At 36.4% G+C, this 16,188-nt stretch overlaps 1 protein-coding gene across 2 annotated transcripts in view; it reads right to left on the reverse strand.

Moving 5' to 3' along the window:
• Positions 1-15,942, reverse strand: part of LOC107581692 (protein PTHB1-like) — a 42,317-nt gene extending 26,375 nt beyond the window's left edge. For both annotated transcript variants that reach the window (XM_016267314.1, XM_016267313.1), the window contains exons 1-8: positions 15,863-15,942; positions 12,346-12,496; positions 8,918-8,982; positions 8,332-8,445; positions 6,910-7,084; positions 2,105-2,189; positions 1,836-2,019; positions 448-577 (exon numbers count right to left, since the gene is read on the reverse strand). In XM_016267314.1, coding sequence (XP_016122800.1) covers positions 448-577; positions 1,836-2,019; positions 2,105-2,189; positions 6,910-7,084; positions 8,332-8,445; positions 8,918-8,982; positions 12,346-12,473 — 881 coding nt within the window. In that variant the 5' untranslated portion in view covers positions 12,474-12,496; positions 15,863-15,942. The remainder of the gene's footprint in view (positions 1-447; positions 578-1,835; positions 2,020-2,104; positions 2,190-6,909; positions 7,085-8,331; positions 8,446-8,917; positions 8,983-12,345; positions 12,497-15,862) is intronic.
• Positions 15,943-16,188: the final 246 nt, after the last annotated feature.

Here is a 16,188-nt window from a genome sequence, read left to right on the forward strand (position 1 = left end):
TTGAGAGAGAGGGGGTGTGTGGGTTTGTGTGTGTGTGTGTGTGTGTGTGTGTGTGTGTGTGTGTGTGTGTGCTAGAGACGTGAACCAAGACAAGCACATCAGCTCATTTAGGTGGTGCTGACAGAAGCTCTTTTAATGTGAGGCCAGTAGAAGAGTGACAGGATGGACAATGGCAGAGTGAGTGACCTGTGCAGGATGGCCAGAGAGACCAGTGCAGTTAAACACTCTCTCTACAGACGTATCTGTTACCTCTACATATGAGAACCACTCTAAGCAAACACACAAACACTGAATGCTTTAAAGAGACATAGCGCAGACACAACCTTGAGAATGATAGCATATACCACACACAGCAGCTCATATTCAGTCTAACTTAGAACTCTAAGAATGGATGTTAAGGAGATTAAGGACAGACAGGAAAGATTAATTTGGGCAGCGCTCACTTACGGGAAGTTAGCGACACGTACAGCCACAGGCACACATGACAGCTGGGACGCCCACTTCAGCGTCACATCCTGGTACACCAGCAGCATGTTGTTATGGTTACACATCAGGATGTTGGTGGAACCCTCAGAAACTGAAGACAAAGCCAGAGAGAAGACAGCTGAGTATGAAGGAGGAAGTGTGTTCAGATGGTCTGTGGTTTCTGGGCCTCACATGGAGAGTCAATTCAGTAGTTAAATGATAGACTGCATCCACTTCCAAACCACCAGAAGACGTCTATCTCTCACTTTCCTACAAGCTAACACCCCTCTCACCAACACACACATATACACATCTCCGTTCTGTGGCCAAAATGAAAGAAAGGGTCAGCCATCACGCTTCCGATGTGAACATTGTCATTCATTGATATGGGCAATGATAAAACGCGAAAAACTGACTTAAAAAAAAGTATTTATCATTGAATCATCAATTCAAGAGATTAATTCTCAAGCGTGGGTTACCATGTGCTATAGAAGTTTAAAGGGTTAGTTCACCCAAAAATGAAAATTCTGTCATTAATTACTCAGCCTCATGTCGTTTCATACCCGTAAGACCTTCGTTCATCTTCGGAACACAAATTAAGATATTTTTGATGGAATCTGAGAGCTGTCTGACCCTGCATAGACAGCAATACAACTGAAATGTTCCCAAGTCCAGAAACGTAGCAAGGAGATCTGTAAAATAATCCATGTGACATCAGGGGTTCAACCATAATTTTACGAAGCTATGATAATACCTTTTGTGCGCAAAAGAAAAAAAAAAACAACTTTATTCAACAATTCATCTCCTCCGCGTCACCCTGTAGCGCCATTTTGGAGAATATCCACTGGATGTAAACAGCGTATGCTGTTCTGTGTCAGCTGCGTCAAACGAATACGCTGTTTTTGTTCAGATCAAATCACAACAACGTCGGAAACAGATCCGGAGCTACAGCCAGTGTCTCATACCTGCGTTTAAAAGAGAAGATGATGTTAACTGCACCAATTAATCTAAACACAGAGACACTGGAGATTGTTCAATGCTTCAATATTCACTTCACCAGAACAATGATGCACTGAAGGTTTCTTGAAAGTTTCTTGTTTCAGTCCATTTCCCATGACCCTTACCATGACCTTTTCAACAAGAAAGGTAACGCACTATAAAAATCATACAAAAGTGTCTAATTCTGACATAATCTGTTAAAATTATATTCAAATAATTGTTTTTGTAATTATTTAGTTTTAGATAATAATTATTTTTACTATTTTTCTATGTTATAGACATGTCCAAGGACCAATGACAGAATTTTCATTTTTGGGTGAACTAACCCTTTAAACAGCACAGCATGACGAGTTAAAGGCAGTATAGATCACCTGATCCGTAGGGCAAGAAACAGCTGGGGTTGAACTCCAATTTCTTCATGAAGCGGATCTGACCATTATCCTTGAGACAAAAGAAATTTCTCTCCCCCAGCACAAAGATGGAGGACATCACTGAAGATGTGTTGGGAACACAGATATCTAGAGCCTCTTCTCCTAACACCAGTGTCCAGTCAGCCTGAAGACAAACATACACACAGTCATATCCAAAGGCAAATACTCAAACTGAAAACAGTAGCACTTTCAATCGGCAGGAAACACACCGTCAGTCTCTTCCCTGAGCTCTTGCTCTGCTGATCAGAGTCTTGTCTGGTGTCTGCATCTGTGGCTACAGCCAGTGTCTCATACCTGCGTTTAAAAGAGAAGATGATGTTAACTGCACCAATTAATCTAAGCACAGAGACACTGGAGATTGTTCAATGCTTCAATATTCACTTCACCAGAACAATGATGCACTGAAGGTTTCTTGAAAGTTTCTTGTTTCAGTCCATTTCCCATGACCCTTACCATGACCTTTTCAACAAGAAAGGTAACGCACTATAAAATTATACAAAAGTGTCTAATTCTGACATAATCTGTTAAAATTATATTCAAATAATTGTTTTTGTAATTATTTAGTTTTAGATAATAATTATTTTTACTATTTTTCTATGTTATAGACATGTCCAAGGACCTGCTGAAGGGTTGTAAAGGTTTAAAAACCTTATATAAAACAAACCTAAGACAAAACCATTCATTTAATATTTGAAGTGGATGATGGACCTCCTCGATGGAGTTTCTAGGTCAATTTAGTACCCTATTCTTGGAAAGTGTTTTGTCTCAAAAGAACAAGATAATCCGGTTTTGAATTTGCAAAATGACCCCAAATTTCTACTGAATTGCTCTAGGAATGTTGGGTGGGTCTGGGGAAACGTTTATAGCAATGAGACACAGCAGTGATTATTCAGCTTTGAGAGCATGTTCGGAGTGTGCGTGTGTGTGCACACATGTCTGGAACTGTATTCAGAAATCACTGACAGTCCTCCAAAGCTATCAGCAGGTCATGAGGAGTATTAAGAGAATCAAAGGCTCTGCTGTCTCAGCTCAGATCTCCATTTTCAACAGTTTTAGCCAGATTGTGAAGATCATATTTCCTTCTTAAAGGTTCAGCAAAAAACGAAAATTCTATCATCATTTTACCCTCATGTCGTTCCAAACCCATAAGCCTTTCATTCATCTTCGACACAGAACTGTTTCACCCAAAACTTTGTCGTTCAAAAGAACATTGTAAACATAATCCATATGAATCAAGCGGTTTAATTTTAAGTTTTCTGAAGAGACACAATCACTTTATATAATGAACAGATTTAATTTAATCTTTGATTCATATATAAATACTGCACAACGCACATACATAGAGCACATCAAATATGGTAATTGGAAACTCAACTGAACTTGCCTGACATGCAAGAACCAATGCGATTTGTTAAATTGAATTAAAGCTGCAGTCCGTAAGTTTTGCCTCTTAAAAAAAACACAATAAAGCCATTGGCTTGTGTCCATTGCGGTCCTCGCTTTTAATATAAAGAATAGAGGCTATGTAAGTGACAGAAGAAATAAAAACAGTATCTCCTAACCAAATACTAATTTTAAAAATAGAAATCACAATTTCATATCTAAACATACTAGAAACAATTTACACCTACAGTACATGCTAACTAGCATCACTAAACAGCCATTTTTTACCGCTCTTTTACAACTCCCCAAGCCTTTTATTCCCTTTATTGACACTGTATCATAAGAATGTCATACCCAATTTAAAAAAAACTATTTTTTCCACAGTTAACAAACCCAACTTCTTAAAACATTCACTATGCAAATGTGTTCGAGGATGAACCTATAATTCTCACTCATTTGGTTTGAGCCATTTGCCATTTGTAAAAATCTTTCATATCCTGGCAACAACTACTTTACCAGAAAGAGGGAGCATAATCAAAATAGGGCTGAATCAGGGCCCCTGCCAACAATCTGAAGGAATAAACATCCAATAAGTCAGCTTGCCTCGCTAAAAACCTAATTTTACCACAAACTTTCGTAAATACTTTTCTAGCCATAAAATCACCGGTTAATGTATTATCTATTAAACAACCCAAATAATTTACTAAATTTTTTGACTCTATTACAATATCATTAATCTTAACCAAAAAAAGCAAAAAGAATGGCTTAATTTTTATCTACATGCAGAGAAAGTTTATTGTCTAAAAACCATTTGGACATCTCTTGTTGTCATGTGTCAAGCTCAAAAATATTTTATTAAAAGTTATGTTATTAATTTATTTATGTTATTAGTTTAATTAAGTGTCTATAACCAGATACATTGCATACAAGGATTATAATGACTTATACTGTCTTTTTACGCGTTGCATCGCGCACGTAACCCCCTGCGGGCTAGAGTGAGCGGCAGCCGGCGGATTCGACGAGCCGGCGGGCTTGCGGCAACCACATGACGACCCCGGGCTGGACTACGCTTCGTCCACGGTGAAAGCCGATCCGGCGATCCACAGCGCGAAGTTGATGTTATTTCCTCAGCGACCAGCACGGATCAGCTCTAGGCATGACGAAGCGATATCGTCCTCTTTTGGAAGACCAAACAAAGTAGTTTCGCTTTCACAACGAAACACAGAGTCTTCACGACATGGCGGCGGCGGCAACAATACTACAGCGAGAATAAAAGTTACGCCTTCTTTCTTTGCGTGAACATTTGGGCGGCGTTATGAACATTTTCCCACATCGTGACGTCTTAAAGTCTTAACATCGTAAAGTCTTAACTTTTATAAAGAATATCTCTTTGGATTTGAGACTTTAGTCTTTGCAACTTTACAGATCTTCTTTATGCACCAAGAGCTTGTAACACTTCAAAGAGAAAGGAAAAATTTAAATCGCATCATATGACCCCTTTAATCTGTAAGCTTACACCCACGGCGCTGTCATTTTGATTTCACAAGCGACAACGGCGTACTAGTTCTAATGCCATGGCAAAAGTTTGAGTAAGCTAACTATTCTTTGGCTGCACAGACGAGCACAGAACACTATTTACAGTCACAGCCTCAGAGGAGACAAGAGAGCAGTGCATTTATTTATTTCATGTATATTGCTGCTGCCACACAGATCTAAAATAAACATGCGATTTATTTCCCAGCTGTTTACCTTCACAGACATAACCGACTGTTTTTTTGTAACTCATGTGTGTTTTTAACATAAACTTGTGTGTGAATAAGAACTTAGTTTAGTACTCACATGCTGTGATAGCCGCTTTCTGTGCGTGTGCTTCGGATGTGTGCGCTCAGAAAACCATATATCAGAAGTTTAAACTCATATGGTTTAAAACGCATGATTTCAGCGCGATAAACATGATAATCAGAACCAAAACATGTTTTTTTAGCAAGTCCGAGCTGTAATGGCATACATAATACTACTACAACAATTATTACAACTTTTGTTTAAAAGAATAATCACACAATACGCTATTTCTTCCATGTTTTAATTTTAATAGTAAACCCTTTGTTTGCCAAAAAATAAAGAGTTTAACTCTCATTTGATTAAAAGATAAATTAAATTGATTTATGCCTTCATTTGCACTGTACTGTAAACTAAAACTAATTGAAATGTCTAGTGTCACATAGGCCAAGACGTTTCAATAGGCTATTGAACTAAGTGTGCCTGTAAAAGGCTATTAGTGTTATAGTTTCATGAAAATAGTTGCAGTCTTCTTAACAACTTCTACAATATAGCTATGAAGACAATTAAATTATTTACACTTATTATATACATTTTTTTTTAAGTGAATCCATTGATGTGCATTAGATGATGAATTGAATAGTCACCTCTACTATTGTAGGTTATGTTTTAGCCATCAGAAAAGAATTAATGAGGAATTATGAGAGGTTATGCCATTACACATACATTTCTAACATGTAAATTATTGAAGCCAAATACTTACATTTACCCAAGCTGTTTAGCTGTAGTACAGTATTCATAGGCTTAATCATGAAGCATACAGTGGCCCCACTTTTAACTCTCTCTCTTTATATTACCGTTATTGTAGATGGATGCACAGAGGAAGACTAGAGTAAGAAGTGCAGTGTGGGAGTACTACACAACCAACACCAGGGAAGGCAGTTTTTGTCAGAGCCCTTGTTATTCTTAATTTTGACATTAATTTTCATTTTTACACCAGACATATATATCGGTTCAAAATATCGGTTATCGGTCTACTTGATCTGTAATAATCGGTATCGGCCCTGAAAACACATATCGGTCGACCCCTAATTTACAGTAGGAAATTTACTAAATATCTTCATGGAACATGATCTTTACTTAATATCCTAATGATTTTTGGCATGAAAGAAAAATCCATTTTGACCCATACAATGTATTTTTGGCTATTGCTACAAATATACCCCAGCGACTTTTGTGCTCCAGGGTCACAATTTACATTATATATAAAAAAAACATAGTCTTATGATTTTTCTTTATCATATCAACACTATAATTAATAACTTATAATATTTAATCGTGAACGTTTTGAGTATGTAAATCTGACACCATCATCAAAAGCTATTTCCTCTTTTATTGTGCTATATTACCTTCGCTCCCTTACGGATACCAAATGTGTCTGGAAATGAAACATGACCCATATCATTTGCCACAAGGAGAACAGCAACACAGCAAAAATAAACAGTGGCGATCAATCAATGGAAATTTCATTCGGATGTAAAAACATTTCTCTAAGGATATGCTGGAAAAAGTGTTACGCCTAACCTACCATGCGCTTTCTGAAACACAATTTCTTTCACCTATTTTGTTTTCTAATACACTCCTGCACTTATTTTAAACATGGTGGAGACAGAGGATGTGCTTGATGATGTGTCTCTAAAAGTTATATTTAAAGATATGACCAATGAATAATAAAAAAGTAAATGTACAGAATATCCACATATCCTGTACGTTCAATAAGAATGAATCTGCATATGGACGGATATGGCCAGTGACTATATGGACAATTGGTCAGGGAGTGAATTAGTCTCACCTGTAGCACTCCACCTGCCGGGTGGAGGAGACCGTGATGAAGGAGTCAGTGCGGATGCAGTAGCTCAGAGGGCCGGGCAACAAGAAGCCTGGCAGGAAGCGACCAAAAGCATAAGTCTCCTGCTCAAAAAACATCAGCATCCCATCCATGGACTGAATACAGATGAAATGATGACCTGCACAACAGCACAGGAAATATTCAGTTGAGACAAGAGAACAGAAGGACATACTCAATAGTATTTTGCAGCTTTGTTGTGCAGATAAAAACACGAACAAATTTACATAGCCCAGATTTCCTCAATATTACACACACACCAATGTTAAATAGCTACATTTATTATTTATCATAACTAAAGACTAAACACGTCTTCCTCCAACTAGTATAGTCTAGGTTGTTTATGGTTCCAAGCGACTTGGTGAATTAATACAGAATGTGCACTAATAACTCATCAAATCAGAATTCAGAGTCAGAACTGTCCTTTTAATAATAAGAAATAAACATCAAAGAGAATAGCCAAGCTAACATCGTTTATCAGTGTTTATTTGTCTATTGTGTTTGTGTCAAATCTGGGTCGTTCTGTAGTGTTATGATATTTATTCACTCCCATCTGTATTAGAAGTCAAACTATGTTATACATAAAGATGGCTCTGTACAAAAGTCCCTTTAAGACAGGTCAGTTCACACTGTCATCCCTAGGATTTTTTTTTTAAATGCAGGTAATAGGATATAAGTATTGCTGCTATCTACTTGAATGGGAAAAGAACAATATCTACAGCTGCCGTATTAGGAAATATAATTTTTCTTATTCATATTTCCGTTGTGTCTTCTCCCTTTTATACTATCTAGGCTCTGTCATGTGCAGATCCAATGTGACTATTGGTTGATGAACTCCATCATAGAGACTGTGCTGCCTTCATGTGGTTGATAAGAGAACTGCCCCAAAAAAAGGTACTACTGTAAGTCTAAAATCCTATTAAACGAACATGTGCTACTATTTTATTTATAGTGGGTCAACTTTAAGCAGCTGTCTTCACACAAACAAACCCCGAATTTACAGGCAAATGTTCATTGAGACTAAATAGAGCATTAAGTTTCAACTATTTTGAGAATGATGTGAATATGAATGAATGTATGAGTAACATTCTATTTGTTCTTACATTAACCTGAATTAACAATAAAAAGAAATGCCCCTTAATCTTAGCTAATGTTAATTTCAACATTTACCGATACATTATAAAAATCTAAACTATTCCATCTATTCCATCACACTAACGATCGATTATGTATCACAAGATAAAGACAGAAAAGGCAAAGAGAAGAGAATGTTTCATATAAAAAGAAAAAAATATGTAGCTTAATTCAACCCACTGAAAATTTTAGAATGAGATGTATTATGTGTGGAATGCCGATAATATCAATTACCTGTGACACCCCCAAAGGGCCCATACGTCATGTTGCAAGCTGTTCTCTGTAAACTGTGTTCATACACCAGTCGCAGCTGATACTGGTCACCATGTTCAACATTCCCAGCAGTACCTGAAAAAACCAACACCAGCAAACACCACATCTGCAAGAGCACATACATTTGGTGCACAAAATCTGAAGACCAGATAAAAATAAGACAGATTGACTTTTTAAGTTAAACTGAACTTCTATCTTGACAGGTTGTCATGAACGTAAAATAAATTCCATTTTTATGAATGGATTCCGCAATTCTGTCTGAATTGTGGAAATCATAGGGCCCTAAAATTATTTTATGTACTCCATGGCTATGGGCTGCTGACCCCAGAACCCACTTTGGGAACCCTTGGTCTACAATTATAATATCAGTGTAAAGTCAATAAAGAAAGTACAAAAATGACCACTGCATGTGTACAGTTATGTTTAAGAGGTAATGGCTTTTCAGAACAAAAACAAAACAAAAATCAACCCCTAATATGTAAAGTTTTATGGCAGTATTTGAGAGGAAGTACAACATAAGGTAGGTCTGAATCTGTGGAAAACCAACCTGACACAGCATAGACAGACAGCTTCCTGGGGTGAAGCACTGCCAGATGGAGCAACTCTGAACAACTACAATACAAGACAAAGGGAGAAAAGGGAGTTTTGTTTTGTTTTTTTAAATCTCTCATAAAAAAAATGCATGGCTCTTTTTAAAGATGTACATGCAGTAACAAAGGAATTCCAACATTAACCCTATAATGCCTTCTGTATCATATTTGATACACAAAATTCTAAGGCCACTAAATGATCCACATTATCAAAACTTTGATCAAAACCATGCTGGCATCTTCTATATGCCTTCTGTTGTCTGATTGATAGTTTATAAAACGGCCTTTAGTAGTACACTAAAAACGTCCACCTTCAGATCCATGTGTCTTTTTGCTGTGAAATCTTTACTGATTTTTATAAAGTAAATTTAAGAATAACTTTTTCATTGTTAATATATGTGACCCTGGAGCACAAAACCAGTCTTAAGTCGCTGGGGTATATTTGTAGCAATAGCCAAAAATACATTGCATGGGTCAAAATTATTGATTTTTCTTTTATGCCAAAAATCATTAGAATATTAAGTAAAGATCATGTTCCATGAAGATATTTTGTAAATTTCCTACTGTAAATATATTAAAACTTAACTTTTGATTAGTAATATGCATTGCTAAGAACTTAATTTGGACAACTTTAAAGGCAATTTTATCAATATTTTGATTTTTTTTTGCACCCTCAGATTCCAGATTTTCTAATTGTTGTATATCCGCCAAATATTGTCCTATCCTAACAAACCATACACCAATGGAAAGCTTATTTATTCAGCTTTCAGGTGATGTATAAATCTCCATTTCGAAGAATTGACCATTATGACTGATTTTGTGGTCCAGGGTCCACCAGACTGAGGCAACTTAGGTTTACTTGATTGATCCATATATATTTTTTTAGAAAAATAATGTTAAAATGTTAAAAATCAGGCTTTAGGGGAACATTTTCTTTGTTCATTATATTGCGCTGCATTATATGTTTTGCCCCCATCATGAAAACTACAGAGCTTTGATCATAAAATCACTAAAAGAAGATAATATGGTTCAAAGTCAAATATGGACTAACCCAGCTGTTGGGTTAAATTGTTTTATTAAATTTTTAACCCAAAAGTTGGGTTAGTCCACTAGGGCTGTCAATATGGCTGAAAAACTAAATTCGAATTTTTTTACTTAAATATTATAAAAATTCGAATTATATTCGAATATAAAATGCATAATTTCAGTTAGGATGAAGAAAAGCTTTTGGCTTCTCTCCTGAGGCCACAAGAGGGCGCATCGAGCAAAATATTACTAACGCACGTTTATTCAAAGCATAAGATAACATGCCTATCTGTGAAAAAAGGGCATAATGTTTAAAAGAATGTTTATAAACCAATTATAATTAAGTTGCTTAAACAACTATAAACAAAACAGCATCATGTATGTATTCATAGTTTAATACAAAGAGCGGAAAGCCGATCACACAGAGTGCATTTTTCATTTAAAAACACGAGTTGCAGTGGGATGGGGAAAAAACCTGCCATAAAGTCTCAAGATATGTTTTTTTCAAAGTTGAACTTGCATTAATTTTATATGACTTTCTAAACATGCGGCTCTTTTGTGCGAGACACGAGTGCAACGCTGATAGATGTCCCTCTAGAAAATGCGTGAAATATGTGTTCTGTGTGAACAGCTTGGTTTCAGTTGTGACGTAAACAAGATCTTCTCCGCATTGATGTTCTCTTTTCCCACAATATTTGTAATTAACAACGCAGCAGCACCGCATCTAGTGGCTTCAACTGGACAGGTTAACAAAAACATTAAAATGCAATGACACTTACATCGCCATCGCATCTCGTGCGCCACTGATAAAGCTGCCTCCTTAACGGACACCTAAAATTCCAATGCAACGTTTTTGCATTCGAATGTGGATTTTTCTTTTAAATTCGACGAATTTTCGAAATTCGAATTTTTTTGACAGCCCTATAGTCCATATTTGAGCCAAAGCTGGGATGAAGCATTTTTTTAGAGTGTAATCATTTAAATATCATCTTACAAAGTCATATTATTGGGAGATACATGTGACAACTGATATTTATACATTTTATGTAAGTTGTCTGCTATACTGTTCTTGAGTATGAGCTCCATATTCTCCTATCATACTGTAGGAGACATAAAAGCCTGATGTATCAAATATGATACTGAAATATCTGTCAAAAGCCTTAAACCAGCTATAGATCAGACCTACAGAGAAGAATAATTCTTCTATTCAAACATGATACATTTCTAAATATTGTGAGATGCCGCTTCAGGTTAAGCATTAGAACTTCAACTTGTTTACATATTGGTGATTGTTTCAGCCAGTCTGAGCAGAGAGTAAAGCCTCAATGTTTTAGCTTGGGATTATCTGTGTGTTGCCAAACAAAAGTAAGGTTCTCTATTGGAGAGATTAGGAATAACATATGCACAAATGAAAGGGAAAAAGTCCCAGTATGCCAAGAACTTAATGAATACCAAGGTATTTCAACTGCTCTTTCATGTGGCAGATCTTTTAGAAACAAAACAAATTAGCAATGATTATAAGAAATTAAAAAAGCAAATAATCTAGGCTGATACAAATGCATACAGTATATTTACATATCTCAACATTCTAGAAGTACAATGGTATAAGCTACTATATCAGGCATTAATAGCATGGTACTTTGATACATACAGCACCAAAGAATCCTGCAGTGTTTCAGGATGTTAGTGCTTTCATATTAAATGTATAATTAAAACTGGCAAAAGTCATCAAACTATCTAACAAATAACACAGGAGATAATTCTGTTATTTGTGTATGACATTTAATTGTATTTTTTATGAACATATCAATTATTTACCATTGATAAAAAATATTATTTTTCTTAAAGGAGCCATTATAAGATTCCATTATAGGAATCAGAAGTGACAGTTTCTTTCGCAAGTTTGAAAATCTGACTGCATTTGCTGCAGACATAGTGAAGACAGCATAAGAGAACATAGAGTACTAATCATAATTAATGTAGTTGCACCATAATTTGGAATGTGTGTGTTTAGAATTAGGCACATTAGGATTTCTTTAATTTCTAGTAATAAACGTCATAAAAAAATTAAATAAACCTCAAAAAACACCAGAATAGGTAACAAAATTTAGAGAGAAGAAATGTTGGTTTCCAGTGGTTGATACGCTTTTATTAGATTTTTTTATTTCAGAAAAATATGGGACATGAAATAAACAAATACTTTATCTAACTTTTATCATTTTGATTGATTGATTAATTTCAGATTGATAAATGTGCTGATTATGATTTTGTAGAGATGTGGTTGAGTTGGTAGTGATGATTGTTGTAATGTGAATCTGAACAGTCACTCATAATGGTAGAAACAGCACGTGAGACTTACGAGACAAACTCGCCCATCTCCACTTGAATGATGGGATCAGGCAACTGAACCTCCAGCAGTTGGGCATCAGCTTCCGTCTGCTCATCTGGTTTAGCAGGGTGTGGTGAGAAGATGCGTAACATCCCCATAAAACTGCCCACTACAATCTTATCTGGATTAGAGAACAGGAGAGAGAAAGAGAGAATGTAAACAGCTTACAATCCTACTCCAGGGTCCCTTAAGTAATTACGTACATGCTCACTCTTCAAATATGGGTCTGATTGTTGACCAGTGTTGGGAGTAATGCATTACAAAAGTAACGATATTACAGTAGTATATTACTTTTTGCTGTAACGCAGTAATATAACGCATTACTAATAAAATTTTGGTAATATTATTACTCGTTACAATCTCAGTAACGCACGTTACAACAACATATTTAAACTCAAAATTAAGTGGTGAATTTACCAACACCGCAAAACAGCACCAGACAATAAATTCCGCGGGTAAAATACTTTGTCTATTTCCTGTTGCTGTAATTCGATGGTTGAGATGACTGAGACGGATTCTACATTTGTGAGATGGGCATAGCCTACTGCGGGGTCGGAGAAGAGAAAATGCGGCGGATGAGCGCAGACAAGCAACAGAAATTAAAGGGGTCATATGATGTTGCTAAAAAGAACATTATTTGGTGTAATTCAATGTGTTTATGCGGTTTAAAGTAAAAAAAAAAACACATTATTTTCCACATACTGTACATTATTGTTTCTCCTCCTTTTTGAAACGCATCGATTTTTACAAAGCTCATCGGTCTGAAAAGCGAGGTGTGCTGTGATTGGCCAGCTATTGACTTATACTGTGTTTTTACGCGTTGCGTTGCATTGCATCGCGCCGCGTAAACATAAAACTCTGTCTGCATTTGTGATCAGAGAAATGACAAACAACAAGTGCTACTCTACTGCCCAAAACTCGCGTTTGAATCATCAGTGGCAAATCCTTTAAATGAAAACGTACTTACGTGAGTCAGAACTGCCGGCATTGTAGTCTAACGTTACTCTCCCAGGATCAGTAAACAGTCCTCCATAAAATGTGCTGCACACATCTGGATATTCGGGTTAAACTGATCTGGAACAGTGTTGTAAATACAACTTAACCACTGATTTGTAGTCCAAGTTTTGGAAGACCAAACAAAGTAGTTTCGCTTTCACAACGAAAAACACAGCGGCCTAGCGTGAGGGGAAGCCCCGGCCTAGCGTGCGCTGAGGTCTGGATAGAGGGAGCTGAGGCCGGGATAGAATGAGCTGAGGCGGCGGGGTCGAGAACAGTGCGCCCGGCGGATGCGACGAATGAGCGCCAACCACATGTTGCCCCGGGCTGGACGGTAAAAGTTGATGTATTCCCTCAGCGACCAGCAAAGATCAGCTCTAGACATGATGGAGGGGATATCATCCTCTTTTGGAAGACCAGACAAAGTAGTTTCGCTTCACAACGAAGCACACAGCGCCTTCACGTCATGGCTGCAGCGTCAACAAAACTACAGTGAGACTAAAAGTTACGCCTTCTTTCTTTGCGTGAACATTTGGGCGGCGTTATGCAAATCTTCCCACATCATGAAGTAGACATGTGGGGGCGTGTTCGAACGAGCTGTTTTAGGTAGGTGTGGTTGACTCTGAACTTTTATAAAGAATATCTCTTTGGATTTGAGACTTTAGACTTATGCACCAAGAGCTTGTAACACTTTAAAGAGAAAGGAAAAATTTTAAATCGCATCATATGACCCCTTTAAGTTTAAATAAAAAAGAACAATTTGTTTTTATTAAATCATAGTCTACATATAAAAGGAATTAATACGCAAAATATATGACTCAAATAATTAACAGATTAACAAAACGAAAGAAAAAAGACAATAATGTAAAATATGCTGCTGAGTTTGGTTCATTTTTGTGGCGCTGCGCTCTGCAAAAGTTCAAGCATAGGAAACCGAGATGACAAGCGCATCCTAAAATAATGTATTTTATGTTTCTGCTGTTCGATTGCGCCGACGCCTCACGCACACACATACAGCATTGCAAACATTGCAGCCGTTCATTATCAGAATAAAATACAGTCAACTAAATATAGATACACTGGTTAATTAAAATCGTCCGTATAATCCGTGACGTTCAGCCTGAGCTCGGGCCAAGCACATATTTGCTCATGTGAAGAGTGTGATATTTCTTTTTTTTTTTTCGGAAAGCACGTTAAGTAGCCTACAAAAGCATGGTTTACATACTAAATAGGCTAATAGATTAGCATTCAAATACATTGCGAATATGGAAACATTTGGATCCGTGCCGAATGATAGAGGTAGGCTGCGTGAGAACAAAGGCGTTTGCTTTCAGTTTCGCTTTAAATTAATTTGTTTTGGCTTGTTTAGCAACTTATAGTTTTCATTCTTGTTTTGTTCTGAATACAGTTCAATTTAAAGGATTTGTTGTGGAGTGAGGAGAACTAAAATAGCCTATAGGCTTGCTATTGTGTTTAATGCTTGTTCATTAGGGCCTATAATATTCCGCTTTATTTACCGCTATTATTTCTGAATGTAGGCTAATTGCGGTTTGTGCTTGAAAGTGAAAGTAACTCACAAGTAACTTTAAAGTAGTGTCACGCATTACAATTCAGAGACAGTAATATTGTAATGTAACTAATTACTTTTAAAAGGAAGTAATAAGTAATATATAATGTATTATATTTTGGAAGTAACTTGCCCAACACTGTTGTTGACACACTACAATATACAAAATGAAATGTCAATGTATTTAAATTGAAAGAAAAATATCCTCCTTTTTCTTACACCCCATGATTTACGGGAGTAACTTCCATTAAGCTGTACACAATCACCAAAAGGTTTGCTCTATAAACGCAATAATAAGCACGTTCAAAAACTGGATACAATGAGGTGACGTTATTCTACTCACCCTTCAACCATCGATCATTTATAAGGAAATGTAAAAGTGTAAAGCATTAACAAATTACTTTCAACATACATGGATAACCCCTAAAGCTCAACAATTACGTTTAGTATCTATATGAAAACAAACCTGGAAACGAAAGATCCGTTCATGAGATATCTCATGAATAAAATAGGGAGAGCAGATCACAAACACGCAGTACATGTTGACGTTTTTCATACTGTTACAACGGAATACAAAAGAAACGAAAAAAAGAATGCAGCCGATTGAAAAGAGCTCTTCCTTGGATATTCTTGTTATATCACGTCACATTAATATACCAAGTGTTGCCTTATTCTCCTAATATCTGAAAACAGAACATAAAGGAAAATGTACACCTCGTTCAGTCAAACTGACGAATAAGGATTATTTGGAATGCTGCCTTATGTTTTGAAAGGATTTGTTTCAGTCTTTTTGTGTGGAACTTCCCCAAACCGGAAACAAATCAAAAATCACATTTCTCAATGCAAAATTGCAAAGAATTTAGGTCTTTCACCAACTACATAATATTGTGAAAAGATTCAGGGAATCCAGAGAAATCTCAGTACATGTGGGGCAAGGCAGGAAACCTCAGGTGAATGTGCATGACCTCTGAGCCCTCAGACGGCATTGCATACGAAACCATCATGCTGCGGTGTTCAGGCATGTGATCAACTAGAGACAAAAAAAACGCACTTATTATTTTTTATCACATTAAAATATATATCTTATATTGTAATACTACTAGTGCTGTCAAATGATTAATCACGATTAATCGCGATTAATCTCATCCAAAATAAAAGTTTTTGTTTACATATGTGTGTGTGTGTGTGTGTACTGTGTATATTTATTATGTATATATAAATACACAAACATATATGTATATATTTTAGAA

The sequence above is a fragment of the Sinocyclocheilus grahami genome, unplaced genomic scaffold (assembly GCF_001515645.1).
Source record: "Sinocyclocheilus grahami isolate Dianchi unplaced genomic scaffold, SAMN03320097.WGS_v1.1 scaffold37.1, whole genome shotgun sequence".
Taxonomy (NCBI): Eukaryota; Metazoa; Chordata; class Actinopteri; order Cypriniformes; family Cyprinidae; genus Sinocyclocheilus; species Sinocyclocheilus grahami.